Here is a 20,997-nt window from a genome sequence, read left to right as displayed (position 1 = left end):
AAAGGTAAAATTGAAAAATGCAAATTTCACACTCAAAATTAAAAATCAAATTTCTGACTGAAAATTCTATTAAAAATTAATTTTTAAAAAATTATTTTACAAAAAATGTCAAAAAATCAATAATTTATTTGATAAAAATGCTTAAAAAATCGAAAAAAGTACAAAAAATCTTTTAAAAACATTGAGACGAATAAAATTGATAAAAATTAATCAACACCTGTTAATTCATGATTTTTTTGAATTAGCGCAAAGGCGAATTTCTTGAATTAGCTGCAGCACTTTTAATTCTAGCGAAATCAGCTGTTCCGTGTAAATATCAAATTCCTCTAAATTTTCGTCATTTTTGGACTTTTTTCACTGATAATCCGCACAAATTTCGTGCCAAACCACGTTAAAAAGGCCTTTATATACAAAAGTGATGAAAAAATAATTAAAATTAAATAAAAAATAATTTTTCATTAAACATCAACATTTTTGTCGCATTTTGTAGTTTTTTGTGTGAAAACCTTTTAAAAAACTCAAAAATTATCAATTACTGAGTGAATTAAAGCGTACAAAAACTAAAAACATGAAAATTTATCAAAAAATTTAGTGAACCAAGTCATGTACAGAATATAGAGAAAAGTGCACGCAAAAAATCAATCGAACCAATTTGTACAAAACAACTTTCCGTGTTTAATGTTTATTGCACTTATGAGTATTTAGGTCGTTGTCGCATCCAAAAAAAAAGCAGCAAGATGCGTTTTAACGCCAAAGAATTAGCAACTTTAGCGCAGCAGCCAAGCCACAAATTCGACAAGGAAGGAATTTTGTTCGTAACTGAGAAGCAGGATGGATTTTTTAAGCAGAGAGAAGGTGAGAAAGTTAATTTTTTTTTGAACAATTTGACGCGAAATGTGGGATGAAAACAAAAAAATTCTTTCATGAATGGACAAAAGGTGTGAATCTCGTTGCGTTGTTGGGAGCCTAGACAAAGCCACACCTCTGCAGTTATTAAATTGAGTCATTTGCATAATTTTTTACCTTTATTCAAGTGTCAATTAGTGAGCAAGAGCAGCGAACTAATAATAAACAACATTTTTTTTGTTATGTTAGGAATTTTTTGATTCATGAGGAATTTTTTGAGTTGTTTAGACTCCTTGCGTTGCCTTGACCCGGAAATTCGTTTTTAAGATTTTGTATCAAATTGATTTTGAGTAAATAATAGTAAACATCAGGGCAAGGTGGAATGTTGTTTGTTTAAAAATATTTCAAAACAGAGAAAAATTGTTTACATTTTGATAGCAAAAGTATTTTCTAAGCTTTTTTTCGCTGATAAGATATTTAATACCTTCTTGATTTTAAGAAATTTAAAAAAAAGATTTTTTTTAAGAGACAAACAATTTTTTTGCTGGTTTTTTTTAAACAGAGGCGAAACTAAATAATTTTTTTAGAGGGTCACACAGAGGATTTTTTAATGCAAATAATTAATTTAATTTAATTATAAAATCAATTATTTAATTAATATTTTAATTAATTAATTAATAAAATAATTTATTTTATTTTATTTTAATTTAATTTAATCAAAATAATTTTTTTTTTCGATTTTTGATATTTAAAAATTTAATTAAATTTATTTTTTAACCTGAACCTAAAAATTTTACCTTAAATTCTAAACAATATCTGTAATGAAGTCTATTGTGTCAATTTATTTTTTTGTTTTCAAAAAATTCGAAAATAAATGTCGCTTTTCTTTGCTCTTTTGTGACTAACAAGTTCAAAAATTATGAAAAAATTATTATTTTTGTTCATTGTCTTAAAATTTTGTGTGGTTTTAAATTTCAATTTCCTTTTTCTGTTAAAGTCAAAAAATTTTTTGAAATTATTTTTTTAAATTTTGTTTAAGAAAATAATTTTTAATTGATGTTTCAAAAATATTAATTTTTTTTCTAAAATTTAAGTTAAAATAAAAAAAATAAATCAAAAATGATTAAAAATTAAAGAAAATTATTTAATTATTTATTTAATATATTATTATTTATTCATTTATTATTATTTAATTATAAAATTATTTTTAAATTAGATTATTTTATTTTTTTTATTATTTTTTATTATTTTATTTATTATTTTTTAAATTTTTATTCGATATTTTTTTATTGTTTTAATTATTTTATTAAAAAATCATTGAGATTCAGATTAAGAATATTTGAAATGATTAAAAGTAAAAAATATGGCCGAAAATAATAAAAAAAAAATATAAATCTTCTTTCTATCTTTAAGACCCTTACTTTCAATAGTTTTAGGCTTTAATCCTACCTGAACGGACAATTTGAACGTTTTACTTTAAAATGAATTTCGGAATAAATTTTTTTTTTTAATAATTTAAATACTATTTTTAAATTTTAATTTTAAAATTTTTTAATTTAAATAAATACATTTTAGGTCAAAAAACATTTTTTTTAAATAAAAACCTGAAATTTTATTTTTTCTATCAATTGTACTTTATCATTTGAAACTTATAATTTTTTCCATGTATTTCATCCCAGAAAAATCGAATCAAAACTCGTTACGACGCAAAAGCATGAGCTGCATTGCCGGAAAAGGTTTGACTTTTATGTTTTCTTTACATCTTTGGTGTGATGGCAATAAACCTTAGTGGCTTAGAAACTCACAAAACTTCACTTTACTTTTTTTGTTGCAATAATTTTCTAATAATTTCACGGTGGTTGGTTCTAACAAAAAAAAAAACAACAATTCTCGCACAATTAGATTTTAATGTTATGTTTTTTGTCACAATTTCACTAATTTTTTATTTTATTTTATTTTTTTTCAATTTTTAAATAAACAGTCAGCACTGAAAAATTCTGCCGTCTCCGGGGAAATCTCTTATTTTACTTCAAAAGCATCGATCAGTTCTCGGAGCCACAAGGAGTTATCGTCCTCGAAAAGTTCACAGTGACTACTTATACGAACAACAAGGAATACGATGGATTTGTCTTCTATTTAGGTGATTTTTTTATTTTTTATTAAAAAAAAAATATTAAAAAAATTTTTTTTAAAGAATTTAACGATGGACTGAAACAAAGATTGGCGTGCCATACAGACGTCGAGCGTTCCGACTGGATCGAAGCCATAAAATTGGCGAGTTACGAAGTGATTCGGACCCAAATGCATTCCTTGCGGGAACAAATCGAACGGAAACGAGGCAATCGCCAAGATGTGGATGTCGAAGTCGTTCGCGTGCAGCAAAACAAAGAAATAGGTGATTTAATTCAGTTCTAAAAAAAAATAAAAAAAATTAAATTTAATTTGGGAATAATTTAATTTTACTAAAAAATGTAGAAAAAATTAATTTAGGCTGGCAACTTTTTTTTTGTATAATTTTTTTTTTACTAATATTTAAAAAAATTTTTATAATTAATTTTTTCATTGGTGATAGTAAAGATCTTTTTTTTTGTAGAAATTTTTTTTTATTTTTTCCTCAAAAAAGCGATTTTCTCATTTTTTTTTCTATTTTTCTCTCATAATTCATCAGACATCAATGAGATTCCTCTGTGCGAAGTTTCATTTCAATGTGATAATTTGCTCTGTGACGCTCACGGACGTCCTCCGAACCCTTCGATCGTTGTTCACGTTCGAAATTCCGACGCCAACGGCTGGATCAAGTACGGCAGAACGGAAATTGTCGAGGTAAAAGGCTTCATTTTCGACTTTTTTCTTAAAAAAATCATTTTTTTCCATTTTTTTAAGAACTCATCCAATCCGCAATTTAGTTGCACTTTTCAATTTCGTAACGGCGACGGGTTAACGAGTGGCACAAAAATCCGTTTTACGGCTTTTGATGTACGCGAAAAGATTTCCAAGACAGCTGTGCCTTTGGGATCAGCTGAAATTCCGCTCGCGCTGATTCAGGAAACGACGCGAATCCGGATTCCGTTGCAACATTTGAACATCACGAAGGGATTTATTTCGGTGACGTCATGGGCACCGGAGGAAGATAAGAAAGTGATGCGATCGCCAGCGAGAAAGTTGGAAACGAAGCCAGTGAAATTGGGGCATCGAAGATCGCAGTCGTTGCCGCCAAAGTTGGGCGTGAAGTTGTTCGTGCCGCCGCATTTGAAGCTGAATTTGTTGTTTGCGAATCCAGTGGTGAGTTGAAAAGTCAAAAATTTAATGAAAAACGGAACCGAATTACGGTTCTAGACTTTTAAGCAAAATTTTTGATTTCGAAATGTGCATTGGGTCAAAAGTTAAAAATGTGCATTGGGTCAAAAATTCTAAAAAATTGAACTGAATTCAGAGTTTTAAAATTATTTTTATAATTTTTGGTCAAAAAATTAAAATAAAATTTGAAATTTTAAGCCTTTTTAAAAATTTTATCCCAGTGCAAATTTTTTAAAATTTCAGAAAATATTTTTTATTCTAACTGTATATTTTCGTATTTAGATAAAAATTGTTTTGAAAGATCGACTTTTTCATGTAAAAAAAAAGAAATTTTTGTAAATTTGATTTAATATTTCAAAATGTGCACTGGGATGAAAAATTATAATGTGAACTCGGTCAAAAATTAAGAAAAATTAATTTGAGTAAGAGTTTTAAATATCCCAGTGCATTTAAAAAATTCAAAATTGCTTTTAACTAAATCAACGAAAATTCGAAATTTAATGAAGTCAATTTTTGTTACTAAATTTGGTACTGGGAAAAAATTAAATGTGCATTGGGTCAAAAATTAGGAAAAATTACAATTAGGAAGGAATTTCAAATGTGTATTGGGCTGAAAATTTAAAATGTGTTTTGGGTCAAAAGCATTTTTCGTCAAAATTATTCATTTATCCCAGTTAACATTTAAAATTTTCATCCCAGTGAACATTTTAAAAATTTTAAGTATTTAATTTTCACAATTTTTAAATGAAAATCTTTGAAATGCGGTAAAAATTGATAAAAAATTAACTTTTTCTAATAAAATTTCTTTTCAGATGCGAACTTATCGTCTCCAATCTGGCTTGGGAGGCGACATCAGCGTTCACGAGTTGATGGCTGAGAGTAAATTCACCTATTTAATCCCGCAACAACTTCTAAACATCTGGATCGCGCGCGAAAAGGAGCTTTTACAAGAAATTTCCGGCATGGGCGAACTCGGCGGCATTTGGCGCAACAAACAAATGCAACTTTTGGACAAACACCTGAAACTTCTCAAAGATTATTCGCAAGCAAAGCAAAATTTGCAACAATGCGACGGAAAATTCTTCAAACCATCAACCAAAAAAGCTGACGAAGCCTTCGAATTCGCGCCCATTAACTTGCATCTCCAACGAATGTGGGCCCATAACAACACCTTGAAGCGTTCCGGATGCCTCGATGTCGTCACTGTGGGCGCCTTTACACGTCACACCGGAAAATCCAAAACGGGCGGCTTAATAAAACTCTTGCATCAGCTCAAGGACACCCCAACTCGCGGCGATGCCAATACGCACAAAGTCCAAGCCGCCAACGACGCCGTTCAAGCAATCAAAACGTTGCGCAAAGAAATCGTCGAAATCATGTCGCAGCTTCTTTTGCTCGCGAAAACGAAAAACCCGAAAGGAATGTTGCCACTTTGCAATGAAATGGTCACAAAAACACGTTCGTTGCTGACAATTTGGGAACCGGGACTCGTACAAGAGACTTTTGAGTTTATCGAAATGCATCGGATCATCGAGGAGCCCGACAACAATTCGCCGTTTAAGAAAATTACGCAGCAATTGGGAGATTTGGACCTGAAATCGCCTTATTTGGAGGATTTTGCGACACCCATGGGACCTGTGCCGGATTTGTGGCCCAAAGAAAATGCGGAAACGAAAAAGTTAGGACCTGAAAATTTGACTGACGGCACTGAAAAAAGTCGCGATGAGATCATGTCGTGCTCATTGCCGCCAAATAGCTTCCATTTTGACTCGGAAAATGCGAATTTGGAGAAGAAATCTGACACTGGATCGGTTAAGGAGACACATTTCGATGTCAGTGGCGACGTTATTGAAAATAAATCGGATGAAAATAAAGAAAACGAAGCCGGTAAGTACAAAATTTTCAATTTCTTACATTTAACCTCAAAATCCATTCAAGCTTTGTAACGCAATAACTCAAATTCTGCTTTACGAATCTCTTTGGACGTTTTTATATTCTGTCAAGATCATCTACGAGAAGGTTTTTAAGCAAAAAAATGAAGAAAATCTTTTGAAAATTCATAAAAAATCTAAAATGATCTCCAAATCATTTATTTTGGTTGAAAATTAAGTTGATTGCATACTTTCAAGCGTTAATTCCTGTTTCTAAGAACTTTTGACGGGTAGAACGAGTTTACGGGTCCTTTCGTTATTTCATATTTTTCTTAATCCAGTCAATATAATTCGCGATACGGACATTAAAAGTGGGTTTCGTGTCATGTCGATAAACAAAACTTATAATTCCAACTAGCGTATTAGTTCCATTGAGATAAACTGGTCCTCCAGAATCTCCTTTATACGCCGAAGGAGTTGGAAATGCATTTTCATCGACCCAAAGACATAAAATCTTGTCAGGAGTCAAATCATGCGTCGAATCGATCAAAATATCTTTACAATCCTGATCATCCAAAATTTGTGAACGAAAGAAACGAAGTTCTTCACTTAGAGTTTTATACTCGGTATGACCCCATCCAGCAAGTTCTGACCATTTATCGGTGTAATCGACTTTTGGATCAGCTAAAACTGCTGGTTGAATTTTCTTGTTATGAAAGCTTAAGGGTTTGTTTAGTTTGAGCAGTGCCAAGTCGTTTCCCTGTATTGATTTGTATTTTGGATCGTATTTTTCGTGGACTTTTATGTTAGTGACACTTCGTTTTGTGGCTTTTTTCATCTCAGATCGATTTAAAATGTCAAAGTATAAAGTAATGTCCTTGGGTTTTAAGCTTGTGACACAATGAGCGGCAGTTAGAACGTAATTTTTGTCAATAACTGAAGGAAAAATAATTTTTATAGAGAATTTTTGATATTTTTTGGAAAAATTTGGGGAAAAAAATTTACCGACAGCTCCACAAGTATTTTGTTTCCACCAAGTTTTGCCTTGAAATAAGACTGCAGATGGAAATTGACCTCTTTTGGCAAAATCAGCGTTGATCATTCGAGGTAATCTTGAGTGAGATGCTTCACCAAAAGTAAGGATGGAAGCGAAAAATAGGAAGATTATCTTTAATTGATGTTCCATTGTTGATATTTAAGTAGTTTTTGACTCATTTTGCAGTAAAAACATTTCTTTTATAGGAAATTCTGGAATTTCTTTGAAATTTTTTCTTTCTTTGAAGATACCGCATTCCAAGATTTGTAGAATTAGAGGAATTTCTTTTTATTTTATTTACTTAATAGCCTTGAAAAGACAAATTTTTCTTGCGGAAATTTAAAAAAAAAATCAAAGAAAATATTAGATTTTTGTTAAATTTGAGATATTTGATTTTTATTTTGGTATTTAAGGTCAAATTTTTAATCCTTCATATTTTTCTTGATCCAATCCATAAAATCAGAAACTCTCATACTATAACTCGTATTTTCTCCAAATCCACAATCAATGCCAAAACTAACGATTCCAACCAACACAGACGTTCCATTAAGTACTACAGGGCCTCCGGAATCTCCTGAGCATGATGGTCCATCATCAAAATCTATCGAAGTTTGACATAAAATTCTCTTTGAAGAAATATTATATTTTTGTAACGACCTTTTACACTTTTTCTTGTCCATTGCTCTTGCTGAGGCATAACGAAGAAAATTACTCCCTTCTAAAGATTTGTCATAGATTCCCCATCCAGATAACGTCAACAGTTTATTCGCTACATCGATTTTTGGATCTGGAAGAACTACTGGTTGAATGAACTTGTTGAACGTCAATGGCACATCTAGCTTCAGTAAAGCAATGTCGTTGGAAAATTCTGCTAAAGTGAAGTCTTCGTGGATTTTAACATCAATTACTTTGCGAAGTGTGCTGTTTGAATTTGCATCTGAAAACTGAAGTACATCAAAGTAAAGAAAAATGTTTTTAATGGGTTTTCCTTTCACACAATGAGCTGCTGTGATGACATAGTTTTCATTGAGAACTAAAAAAATCGTAATTCTTCAAAAGCTGAGAAATATTTGGAAAAGTCAATAGAAATTCACCCGCAGCTCCACAATATATCGGATCCACAATCAACAAAACTTGATATGGAAATTGACCTCTTTGAGCTTCTTTACCTGCCCAGATTCTGGGTTGCCTTTCAGAGTTTGCTTGAATCAAAATTGAAGTTAAAAATAACGGAAAAAATTTGGAATTCATCTTGAAGTTCTTATACTTTGAAAAGCTTTAAACTTACTAATGGCTTCAACCCTTAATGCTTTTCATTTTATACGAAAGTTCAGTACTTTATGGAATGCTCCACAAAACTTTAAAAATTTCATGAATTTAACAACTTCGAAGTTTTTATGAAGTGAACGCATACCAGAAATATGGATTTTTAGATAGTAAACAACGAAAATGTTGTAAACAGTTTTCTAATAAATGATCCAACTGAAAAAGTTCCAGGATACGATTTAGACAGAAAATCATGCACGAAATTAAACCGAATAAGAACCAATCAAGGTAAATGTAACTACTGTCTCTTCAAATGGAAAGTAACTTCTGACCCGAAATGTGATTGTGGTGCAACCGAACAAACGATTTCACACATCATTATGTTTTGCCCAAAGAGATTCTTCGAAGGAAGCTATGAAGAGTTACATAATTTGTTGAATCGAGCAAAGAGGTACCTAATTGATCTTGATATCAACCTTTAAGAAGTTTTAATATTAAAAAAATAATTAATTCTTAAAAATCTTATAAAAGCAACTATAGAAAAATTAATTTAACTCAAATTATTTAAGCTAAATTATACAGATTGGTAAGAAGTACCAAGAAAGTCACGAGAAATCGTAATCTATACAGATTTGTGAAAAAAACTTATTCAGCTTTAATTGTGCTTAAAATTCTCTAAGATCTTTTAGAAACTCTTTTGAACCTTTAGAAGAATTGAGAGAATTTTGTTAAGCAATTTCGTAAGCTTAATATCAAAAGCCTTGAACAGGGACTTATAGGCTTTTTTGTCAATCACAAAGATTTATCCTTAGTAATATTCATTTTAAGTGTTATTTTTAATGCAAACAGTTTTTCTTTATTGCTTTAGCCTTTATTAACTTAAAACCAAACTACTAATTAATTAAAAGAAAAAGGTGAAAGTTCACTAAATTAATTTACCATCCACCGGTCGTTCGCAATATATTTATTTATTTACAATTTCTTAAAACATAAATCACATTAAAAAACGCATTTAGAGCGCTTTTGACTTGAGCGTCGCATATAAATAGATCGTAAACACAAAAAGACACACAAGTCCGATCAGCAAAAACATTAAAAATAAATTAAGGGCTTTCAGATGATTTTCACTGTTTTCGATGCGTCGATAATTACTCATGTTGGCCGACATCGCGTGCGACTGCAACTTGTGTATTTCCATTAATAGATCACTGAGTCTGCGGTTCACGTAATACGTGAGATTTCTGTCACTTGTCACAACTATTGCCTCATTACCATCCATCATGACGACAACGTCGCCATCACTTGCTAGTTCATTGATTTTTTGGATGTCGAGTTGTGGATTGTCCGACAAATCGAGTCGCGTTAAATTTGGCATCGCTTCCGAAAGAGTCATGTTATGAACGGAATGAATGATGGTCAAGTTATTTTGACTCAAATCGAGTTCCTCGATGCTTGGAGGTAGGGTTTCGATATCAATGTCATTGATATCGTTCCCAGAAAGATCAAGATGCTTCATGTGAGATTGCTGGATGAATTGAACGTTCTCAAGGATATTTGTGCCAACGTTACTCAAATAGAGCTCTTGAAGTTCCGTGAGATTCTCAAAGACATTCGTTATGGAATACTCGAGTTGATTATGCGACAAATCAAGATACGTCAAAGATCGCAATTGCGTGACATTTCCAATGTATTTCATGTTGTTATTCGCAAGTGACAAATAGGTCGGCGTTAATCTTGGACTAACGTAAAATTGGTGAATTTTGTTGTCCCGTAACTCCACGTAGAAATTGTGATCTTCAAAGTCTTTGTTATCCGCATCCAGGTGAAACTTTTTAATGCGATTATTCATCGCGTACAAATGCGTCACGTGATTATTTCGCAAGTGTAGGTGCAGCTGATCGAGATAATTGTCATTGAGCAACAACGACTCCAATGTCTCGGAAGAGTGAAACAGATATGAGTCAATCGTCACGAGGCGATTACCATCTAGAAACACAAACTTGAGTCTTTTCTGATTAATGAAAGTCATTTTATCCAACGCTCCAATGCGGTTTTTACTGAAGTCAAGAACTTCTAGTTTGGTGAGATTCCGAAAAGCAGCTGGATGAATCCTTTCGATGACATTATGCGACATGTTAATCCAGGTAAGTTGTTCCGCGCCATAAAATGTGAACTTGTCCAATGATCCAATTTTGTTATAAGGCGCTATAAAAGTCTTTAAATACCTCGCATGATACAAACAACCTGCTTCTAAACTTCGCAAATCAACTCGTTCAGCTTCCAACCATTCAATTCGATCGTACATCTTGAAGACCATTTGCGGTAATTTCGAGAACTTTGACTCAACGAATCTTAGTTCTAATATTTCAAAAGTATTGACACCAGCAAAGTTGTACTTCTCCTTAAACGGAGGTCGAAAGCGGCGAATAGTACATTCCGTGCCATTATAAGCGTGATTTTGCCGCGACTCGTCGCATTGGAAGACGATCGTTGCGTAACTTGGGGGCACAGCGATTAATGTGATAATCAAGAAAAGTAAAAACATTTTAAGACATTTTTACTTATTATTTATTTAAAGGCGTTACACTCCGGTAAATTCAGCTGGAAATTCAGAGACGCGTGCGATACCGACGAAGTTTTGTTAGTGACTGAACTGAACTGGAATGGCGATCGGAGCAAAGATTAAACGGTGACGATTTCTGCGCAAATGTAAAGTACTCGTTTTGGAACATAAATTAAAAGTGTGAAACGCACATGTGTGTGAACTCAGTCATAAAGGAAATTAATTATAACTCGAGTTGAGTTTTCATACAAAAAAAAAAATCAAGTGTCAAGTTTAAAAGAAGTGAACGTGAAAAAGCCGAAAAACTTTTGGAGCATAAAAAATTTCCTGGCCCATGCAGGGGTCGAACCTGCGACTTTCGCGTTATTAGCACGACACTCTAACCAACTGAGTTAATGGGCCTCTCTGAGTTTTCTCTCGTCAAATTTTGACATGTATATTTTTAGCATACCTGTTCGCTGCATACCTTATCTCACATATTTTTACGAAAGATTTGCATATTGAAATATTTTGTGGATTTATTAAATTATGGATCAGTGAAAAATTGGTGAATTCTTCTACTCTAGATGAACATTTGACATTTTTATTATTAATCAAAAGTCCGTTATTTGAAAATGAAATTACAAGAAATTTTCGAAAGTGATTAAAAAAAACAAAAAGTGTATCAACAACATTTCGTGAAGCTGTGCAAAACCATACATAAACAGATGAATTCCTTCAAAAATAATACATACTTCTTCTGCAAAACATAAAAAGCCTTATGGTTTGAATTGGAAAACAAAAAATTTTGCAAAATGAGTTCCTGAACTTCAGAGAAAAGAAAAAAATTACTAAATCCCGTCTTATCTCTAAAACTGTTGTGATATTAATTGAAGAGAAAAATTTTTCTTCAGTCTTTCGTATTTCTTCCATAGTTCAAAATTAGTTGCGAAAATGCAACTTAAAAAAATAAATAAATTTTGAAATAAATCTCTCTTGAAATATTTAATTTTTGTTCAAATAGTCTTGCTTTTTATCAAGAAAAATTAAAAAAAAAATTATTTTACAGTCAAAAAATAAAATTTATTTTTTCTAAGTTTATCAAAATTACATATGTGCGATTTATCACATTGGTCCTTCAATTTAATAGATAAAATTTTTCATTCATTGTTTCATTTATCTAATATAAATCCTCTAAAAATCATAAGCCAGAAGAAAAAAATCTTACCAACACTTTATTTTGCTCACTTTGTTTCATTACAATTAGCATGACAGATTCTGTCAAGTGTTCTTAATTAAAACATCCATGTCTTTAATTTGATCAACTCACCTTATAATTCAATCAACGAGCGTTGAACAAAGAAGAAGCTCACTAATTTATCAGATTCAATTATTTTTTTAATTAGTATAAATTATAACAATAATTTTTTTTATAAACTTTAACATATTCTTAAAAGATTTTTCGCGGAAGTGTTTGATAAATCAATTCTAAACTTATGTAATTTTTAAAACTACGATAAAAATAATTAATAGTAAAAACTGACTCGTTCTATGTATTCCTACATTATTCAGAATATTTTTTTGGATCGTTTCATTTTTGACTGCGCTCTGCGATTAATCACTATTGTACTGTATCTCCGTAAAAATGTCTCTGGCATTTGGTCTTTGATGGTAACCATTTTGCCTTTCGCGTCGATTACTAACGAAGTAACCCACGGTTTTCGCAACTAAAATAATGGCCAATACAATTGCTAGGATTGTACCTCCTATGATGAACCAATTCCATTCAAAATTACTAATTGGATCGCGATCTACACCAACATTGTCATCTTCTATGAAATTATTGCCATACGTGCCATTGTGCAAGCCATAACACGGGATGCCATTTATGTTCTGTTTGCGATAGACATATCTGTCTTGATTCGCCTTCAAGAAGATACTCTTGTTACGCATATCGTTAATGGTATCTTCGAGATAGGCGCAACTCCATTCCGTATCGGAAACTTCAATCTCGAAGATGTTCGGAAGGTAATCCTTGACATTGCGAATATCCATGCCATTTAGCTCGTCGCCATTGATGTACAAGGAACGTAAGTTTCGGAGCGGGGTTAAGGCATTCAAATCAATTGTTCGAAGTGGATTGTAACTAATATCAAAGACAGTCAAGTTCTCAAGGGATGCCATAACCTCTTTTCGTAACTCGTGTAGATCCGTGTTGGGCAATCCCAAGTATTTCAAATTTTTGAGCCATGAGAATGTTTCGGGCTCTAGCGGAGGCAGCATATTATGTCCCAAGTATAATTCACGAAGACTGGTTACTGCAGTTATGTTTGAAATTTCAATCAAACTCTTTCCTAAACGATTATTTTCAACGCAAAGTTTAACGATTTCTATGCGTTCTGGAAGGCAGAATTGAACTATTCTGTTACTCGAGAGATTCACATTAACATCGAATGTGGGTCTCTCGCTGGCTATTAAGAACTTTTGGATGTTGTTGTTGTGAGCGTTTAAGCGACGTAGCCTGTCGCCTTTGAAGTACAATTCGAGCGTCATGAGCTTATTGTGACTCAAGTCGATTTCCTCGATGAACAAGTTTCGTTCGAACAAATCTTTCTCGATGCTCGTTATTAAATTATTATCTAGTTTGATCACAGACAATTGTGGTATCGTGTGGAAGGCATCCTTATCCAACTTTTGAATACGATTATACGAGAGAAACAGACGGCGCAGTTGTCGCTGACTATCGAAGGCTTTCTTATTAAATATGACTAGATTGTTGTGCGACAAGTCAACGAGGCTCGCTTGGTGGGCAGGCGTAAAACACTGATCCTCGAGAATCTCGATTTTATTGTGATCCAAATAGATCTCACGAACGTTCGCCGCATGCACAAAGGCATCTGTATGAACGATCGCCACTTCGGAGCTATTCATGATGAAACGCTCCGTGTTAAAGAAAACTTGGAAAAATCGCTTTGGCACGTAAGCAATGTGAGAATTCACAAACTTAATGGTCTTAAAGAGACCTTGATGGATGAACTTCCCTTCGTAGGTCGTGTCGATCTTAAAGGGCTCATTTTCGAGCAAATAAATATCTTCAAAGATACAAGCTCGAGTGTTATAGAAGACGTCGTTAAAGACAAAACTGCAGTTGAGAACTTGACTAACGACGCCATCTTCATCCACATTTGTTATTACGTTCTGGAATAATCCAAGAGTGATCACGAAGATCCTAAAAAAAATAAAAAAAAAATTAAAATCGAAATTTAATCAAAGAAAAAAATTCTAACCTCAAAAAATGTCCAGCATCCATCGCAAAATTATTAAATATTTAATTTAAATCTCAGTTTAAATTCTATACAAAATTATTCTCCGCAACTCTCCGTCGATTCAAGTCGTTGCCAATAATGTTTTCGTTTTCTTATCATTAGCTTCTGGCAATAAAAATGAATCATTTTCTATTTAAAAAACCGGCAACGTTTTCAGTAATCGCACTCTCTCAGAGTGACTTCACTATCAGTTCTGATATTTTTCTTATCATCACATTGGACCTTTGCAGTTTCTTTGATAATAATAAATTATTTTTATGGCACTTTTCACATCACTCTCTCGATCTGGTTTTATTTCGAAGCAAAATATGAGGAACAAATGTGCGAGATATCGTGTTCGATAGGAATTCAATGTTTTTTCAATGTCAATATCTATCTGCCTTGGAGATGTCTGGACTTTGTTATGCGTTGATGTATTTACACTGAAAATAGAAAAAATAATAATTGAGTTAGTTTCAAGTTTTTATAAATAAAATATTTACGGAAGATAGATGATAGTTTATTTATTATTTGATATTTTTTGTAAATTATTGGTTTTAAAACAAACGAATATTTTTTCAGTAGTTTTTAAGCTTGAATTATTTTTTTAAAAGAAAAATTAATTTTTAAATTTCAAAAATTTAGTTTCCATTTTTAAGGAATTTTGAGTCAAAATTACTGATAAAAAAATTCGGTTAAGAAAAGTAAAAATCAGCTTTTTAAGCTGGTTTAACTTTTTTTAAAATTTCAAAATTTAAGCTACTTTAATTTTTTTAAGTCCACCAAGTCAAAATTAAAAGCTTAATTTTTCAAAAAAATTAAATTTTTTAATAAGATTTTTGAAAAAAATAAAGTTTTTAATTTTAACTTAACTGACTTAAAACTTTGACTTAATAAAAATTGAAATAGCTTAATAATTAGCTTTTACTTTTGAATTTTAAGTAAAAAGTCAAGCTAATTTGGACTTTTACTTAAGCAAGCTTAAGCTTTTAGTTTTTTTGGCTAAATTATTTTTTTTATTAAGATTTAAAAAAATTGAAGCAAAATTTGACAAAAAATGGTATGAAAAAAATTTTTTTCATTTTTAATTTTCTAGAAATTTTAATCTTAAACTACATTCAAACAATTAAAAATATATTTTTCTACGATTTTTCAAATTCATCGAATTCGATTTAAAAAATAATTTAATTTTAAAAAATCTTAAAAGCTAAAATTTTAATAATTTAAAACAAATAAATAATTTATAAAATTAACAAAATCAATAATTTAAATTAAAAAAGAAATTTTAATTTAATAATTTTAAAATTTTTAAAAATTTAAATTTATTTTTTTTTATTTTTATTTTAAATTTTTGAAAATTAAAATTTTTTTCCTTCAAAATTAAAAAAAAACTTCACCGGAAATTATCTAGAATTATTCTCACATCTCTTAACCCACTCAAAAAATCTAATTACACCTGCTAATGACTTCATATCTTCAACCTAACTTCATCAAAAAACAAACACAGAAACACCTTAATGACAAGTTCTTCGCAAAACTGCATCATCATGTCATTCAAAAATTCACAAAAATTACGTCACTTTTGTCAACTCACTCTCCTTTTTCGTCGATTGATTATCACTTCAAGGACATCGGACAATCGTTAACAATCGCCCATTTATCTTCCTCTACTACCTTTTCGACGCACACCAAGACGCAGTATGGGAACTACTTTTTTTTTGTATTTGGTACCAACCCATAATTCATCTTGGTTGATATTTATTCAAATTATTCAATGATGAACATCGACAATAAAAGCCATTAATTACATCATAATATTTTGATTTACATTGGCCGGCAAAATATTCCATGATTGATGATGACTCGTGCTCTGAACTTTCAATTTAGCGGAAATTTGAATCAAAGCAGAACTTCTTGTTCGAAAGAAAGTGAATAATTATAGTTTTAAAAAGCCAGATGTTCTATTTTTTAATGACTTGGCATTATCTCTCTTTCACTATTTCCGCGAATTTTTGTTCATTAGCAGGGCTATAAATTAAATTATTGAGTCAAAAGTCGAAATAAATTTAATTTTTGCTTTAACTTAAGAATAAGTCAAAACTTAATTGATTGACTTAAATTTTAGTTCAAAAAAAAATTTTTTTAAATTTTTAAAAAAAAATTTGGAGTCATGGCATAATTTGACTTAACTTAAGTCACTTAAGTCGAATAAATTATCTGTAACTTAAGCTTAAGTCAAAATTTTTAAAGTTAAATTCACAGTCGTTAAATAAATTTTTAAAAAATAAATTTGATAACAATCCGTAAAAATCTGAAGAAAATTAAAAAAAACTAATGAACTTTTGACTTAACTTCAAACTTAAGCTTAAGTCAAAATATTTTCAATAACTTAAGTCATTTAAAATTTAACTTTAATTCTTAAATTTAAGCTAAAAATTTTTTTTTTTTTAAAAGAGTTTTTTTCCACATTTATTTTTTTTTGTTAAGTCTTGAGTTTCTTAAGTTAAGTTTAAACTTAAGTTTTTTAAGTTAAATTATTTAAAATTTTTAAGTCTCGGATTTTTTTACCCTGTTTTCTAGATCAAAAAACCGTGCGAATAAATTACAAATAAATTTTTCGTCGACAATTAAATCGCTATTTAAATATTTTTCAATCGAATTGTTTACAGATTTATTCGTCATTTATAAACATTTATACGCAAATCGGACGAGCGACGTAACAAACACATTAAACACATGTTTTACAATGTAAATCTCCACTTTTTCTCTCTCGCTCACACATGATTTGTGAGTCAGGTATTTTATAAGTAAACTTTTTATTGTGAGACCGAAAACTGGTTTGCTTATCAGACATTTTGTGGCTTATCAAAGTTTTTGTCGCGTCGGTCGGCATTTCGTGTTGCATATGCATGAGCGACAATAACTGACAATTTAATTGTAACAAAAAGCAAAATAACGAAGGTGATTGTTTGATTAATGCGTTTTTTTGTAGTTTAGTGGAAACTGGGTCTGAATTCGATGAACAATGAGTCATTTTTATCGCAGGCTCGTCCCATTGTCTTATGTTTGTTTAATTTAAAATCGCGGTGATCTCTGTTTTTGATCTGGTTTTAATTGGTCATTAATTGAAAAAAAATGCTCCAAAAAGCTTGTCTGTCTGTTTGTAAAAACTTTTAGAGAGTTATTTTTAAAAATTACTTGAAAGTGAGTAATTGCAATTAGTTTAAGTGAGTAACGATGACGAAATATTTTAGTACGTGACAAGAAACTCGTTTGTTCTTTGTGAATTTCTAACGAAAACTGATAATGACGCGTTTTTTGTTAAATATTGAACGGGAAATATCGATTTTTTCTACGAATTTCTAGATAAATCAGCAAATATTTTACAATATTTCATAACTGTTTCAATTAATTTTTTTTTTAAAAAAAAAAAAAAAAAAAAAAAAAAAAAAATTAAAAAAATTTAAAAAAAAATAAAAAAAAAATAAATAAAATAAGTTAAAAATTTTAAAGAAATTAATTACAAAATAAATATTTTTTTTTCTTCAAAATTATTAATTTAATTGATTTTTTCATATTTTTCAATAGAAAAGTTAATTTTATTTAAAAAAAATTTTTTTTTAAATTTTATTTTATTAGAAATGGACTCTTTTGGACTACTTATGTACATAAATTGGGCTTGGTTCAATAATTATAATTAAATAATTTTTAAAGTAGAACAATTTGAATAATTTTTAAGAGAAATTTTAAGCTAAAACGAGTTCTAAAACCTTATTTTTCGGTATTTTGGGACATTTGAAAAACTTTTTTTGAATCGAAAATTAAGAAAAAAAGTCAAAAATTTTAATTTTCAACAAGAATTCTCTTTAAAAAAAATTAACTAATTAAATAAAAAATTTAAAAAAATATAAAATAATTCAAAAACAGAAAAATTCAAACAGTTTTTTTAAACTTTTGAAAAATTTTATGATAAATTTTATGAATTTTTTGTGAAATTTTATTTTTAAAAAAATTATACAAAATTAATGAAATAAAAAGTAGTAAATAAATTAATTTTAATAATTTAAATTTTAATTTTTATTAAATTTTTAAATTTAATTTTTAATAAATTTTTAAAATGCATCAAAAAATTTTACAAAAATTAAAATTTATTTCTAATATTTAATGAAAAAATAAAAAATATCACTTTTGTGACAATTAAATACTCAAATCACTTCCTATTTGCATTCTCATTATCCAAACTTAGCTTGAGGGCAATCCACTTAAGTCTGAATTTAATGACTCAAAACACGCTTAAATCTTCATTCCCCTCATCAAAAAAATCTTTTGTTTATTTAAACTTTCTTGGCGCTACTGCCGACTAAATAAACAAACAATTCCACCGTGCGTCGTCTTCACTTCGCATTGTATGAGGAGACAAAAAAAAATTTCACTCTTGGACTTTGTAAAGGTCAGACTTGCGTAAAATAAATATAATTTATTACAAAAAACATCTTTTTTCACAAATTTTTCTCGTTAAACGGGCACTCGTGTATGAAAAATTTTTGACAAGACATGACATTTTTGGCACGGAAAAATACTATTTTATCCTAGAAACCCAAAAATTACTCATTTAGTTGCTTCGTCGATGCTTGTTTGATCGTGTCTCGTTGCTCAGATAGATAAGTCATTTATTTTTGTTGTCATTTCGTTTCACAAGCGATGCGATGTGTAAATGTTTGAACAAGTCAACTCTTCAAATATTCTATTATTACTCACACATGAAAAGAAAAAAAAATACGCGACTCACGTAAGATTTTTTAACATAAATGTGGAATTTATTTAAATATAAATACGACACTTGTGTGAGTTATTTTTTTATTTATTATTTTTTTCGGTTTTCTGAATATTTTTTTATTTTTTCGGTGTCATCATTGTTACACATGATATTTTTTTTAAATTTTAGTACCTTTTTATCTGCTGCTTTTTCGTAATTTTTTACGATTTTTTTTATAAATAAGGCACTGCTAATTTTTTTAAATTTATTTTTTTCGTAAATTTTTCATGGGTTTATTTTTTTTTTATTTTTTTTTATTTAATAAAATATTTAATTAATTTTTATTTATTTATTTTTTTTTATTTAATTAATTAATTAATTATTTTTTTACTGTCCATCAGGTGCCAGTCTCTCAAAGTGCTAATTAAGAACAAATTTATCTACAAAAAATTGTTCATACGGCACGTTATGCCGACTTTATTTGAAAAAAAAAATCGCGATCTAGCTTTAACAAGAATTATAAGTGTCCGTCTCGATCGAACTTCACACCGTAACTAGTTAAAATATTTTTTGAAGCAAAACTGAGAGAGAGAGAGAGAGAAAAATTTTGTTTGTATTTGTGTGACTGACTGACTAACTGACTTACTGCAATATACCGGTCCGGATCACAGAGATTATTTTTTTTGTTGTGTTCGAGGAGATTTAATGTGGTGTAAATACAAGTCAAGCAAAAAAGTGTGAGACAGGTCTTGTGGTGTTAAAAATTATGTACAGCTCTCACATGTGTTAAAAATAGCGAATGTGCGTAATTATGCCTCAAGATAATTTTTTATGTTGTTCTTTTGGTCTTGTTTATATTTTTTTATTTATTTATTGAGAGGAACAAGTGTGTTGCGGGTCATAAAGGTCTTTGTGTTAATTTTTTGTAAAAAATTTCCGTTTTTTATTTTTTTTTTTGGGTGGTCGATTTTTTTCGAGTTACTAAGCGGAGGAGATGTCTGGTAAAAAAAAATTTCTTCCGAAATCAATTATTTTTAATTTTTTTTTAATGAGAATATTTTTTGTTTTTTTAACGAGAACAAATTGAAATGTATCCATCTGCAATTAAATAAATTATTCATTAGTCGTCGCGCGCTACTGATTTTTGCTAGACGAGAGACGTAAGTGAACAATGTGCGTTGAAATTGAACAAGATATTTATTTACGTTACCTGACCAGTCGAGACTGTTATAAAAATAGTTCTAATTACCATTCAGATTTCGTGTGGAGTAATTTTGCCGAAGTTTCTACTTGATGAGAATTTTTTCAAAGAATTTAAGTGCCGAATATTTTGGCGAGACTTTTGACCTTTAAAGTCTGAGTTAGAGAAAGTGAAATTTTTTCGCATATTTTGGTTTTCTTTAAAAGTTGGAATTAAATGTAATTTATTTGAAGATTTTTTTAAATTCGAGAAATTTATTTTTAAAAAATTTTATTTAGAAATTTTATTAAAAAAAAAGAAATCAAATTAAGAAAAAAAATTTTAGATAAAAAAAATAATTTTTTGAAAAATTTCTTAATCAAAAAGCAATATTACTTAAAAATAGGTATATTAATATTAAAAATTAAATATTTTTAAAATGTTGAAATAAAAAAAAATTAAAATTAATAAATTAAAAATAATAAAATTAAATATTTATTTATTTTTCTTAATTTCTAAACATTTATTTTTATTAAAAAAAATTTTAAATTAAAAGATATTTTTCAAATAGTTAAAATTTGTATTTTTGTTTAAATATATTTTAGTAGTCAAATTATTTAATTAAAAAAAATTGCATTGCATAACATTTATTTTTTTTTAATGAATTTGATTTTTGTTTAAATTTTTTGCAGAAAGAAAATTCTATAATTTTGATTAATTCGTATTGAATATTTTTTAATTTAAAAAAAAAATTTTGATAGTTAATAAAACATTTCGTAAAAGATAAATTTATAAAAATTTATAATTAATTTTTTTAGTTGATAAAAAAATAATTAATTTTTTTAATTAATAGGTATAGGTAACATTAAAATAAAAATAATTAAATAATAAAAAAAAT

General features: G+C 29.3%; 5 protein-coding genes and 1 non-coding gene across 7 annotated transcripts in view; 2 read left to right on the top strand and 4 right to left on the bottom strand.

The window, feature by feature from the left end:
* The window catches only part of LOC134828112 (vacuolar protein sorting-associated protein 37B), a 169,114-nt gene that overhangs the window by 107,758 nt on the left and 40,359 nt on the right, over nt 1–20,997 (top strand). The window lies entirely within an intron of this gene.
* The window catches only part of LOC134838388 (inositol polyphosphate-4-phosphatase type I A), a 34,881-nt gene continuing 14,201 nt past the window's right edge, over nt 318–20,997 (top strand). Inside the window, exons 1-7 of one of the 2 annotated variants that reach the window (XM_063853906.1) lie at nt 318–855; nt 2,526–2,582; nt 2,828–2,986; nt 3,041–3,241; nt 3,515–3,669; nt 3,730–4,128; nt 4,956–6,030. In XM_063853906.1, the coding sequence (XP_063709976.1) occupies nt 738–855; nt 2,526–2,582; nt 2,828–2,986; nt 3,041–3,241; nt 3,515–3,669; nt 3,730–4,128; nt 4,956–6,030 (2,164 nt within the window). In that variant the 5' untranslated portion in view covers nt 318–737. The remainder of the gene's footprint in view (nt 856–2,525; nt 2,583–2,827; nt 2,987–3,040; nt 3,242–3,514; nt 3,670–3,729; nt 4,129–4,955; nt 6,031–20,997) is intronic. The other variant, XM_063853907.1, reaches the window with a different exon arrangement.
* LOC134838392 (mite allergen Der p 3-like) lies at nt 6,218–7,205 on the bottom strand. Its single transcript, XM_063853912.1, has 2 exons — nt 7,020–7,205; nt 6,218–6,950 (listed from the first exon to the last, which is right to left on the bottom strand). Exons 1-2 carry the CDS (start codon nt 7,198–7,200, stop codon nt 6,331–6,333), a joined length of 801 nt encoding a protein of 266 aa, XP_063709982.1. The 5' UTR covers nt 7,201–7,205; the 3' UTR covers nt 6,218–6,330.
* Nucleotides 7,450–8,302, bottom strand: LOC134838393 (chymotrypsin-1-like). Its single transcript, XM_063853913.1, has 2 exons — nt 8,145–8,302; nt 7,450–8,083 (listed from the first exon to the last, which is right to left on the bottom strand). The coding sequence occupies exons 1-2, from the start codon at nt 8,299–8,301 to the stop codon at nt 7,473–7,475; spliced, it is 768 nt and encodes a 255-aa protein (XP_063709983.1). The 5' UTR covers nt 8,302; the 3' UTR covers nt 7,450–7,472.
* Nucleotides 9,329–19,455, bottom strand: LOC134828083 (chaoptin-like). The gene is made up of 4 exons (XM_063841042.1): nt 19,112–19,455; nt 14,146–14,606; nt 12,474–14,087; nt 9,329–10,814 (listed from the first exon to the last, which is right to left on the bottom strand). The coding sequence occupies exons 2-4, from the start codon at nt 14,166–14,168 to the stop codon at nt 9,329–9,331; spliced, it is 3,123 nt and encodes a 1,040-aa protein (XP_063697112.1). The 5' UTR covers nt 14,169–14,606; nt 19,112–19,455.
* Trnai-aau (transfer RNA isoleucine (anticodon AAU)) lies at nt 11,208–11,281 on the bottom strand. The gene has a single exon. It is a non-coding gene; the product is annotated as a tRNA-Ile (tRNA).

This window comes from Culicoides brevitarsis, chromosome 1, assembly GCF_036172545.1.
Source record: "Culicoides brevitarsis isolate CSIRO-B50_1 chromosome 1, AGI_CSIRO_Cbre_v1, whole genome shotgun sequence".
Lineage (NCBI taxonomy): Eukaryota > Metazoa > Arthropoda > Insecta > Diptera > Ceratopogonidae > Culicoides > Culicoides brevitarsis.
This window is presented reverse-complemented; position numbering and strand designations above follow the sequence as displayed.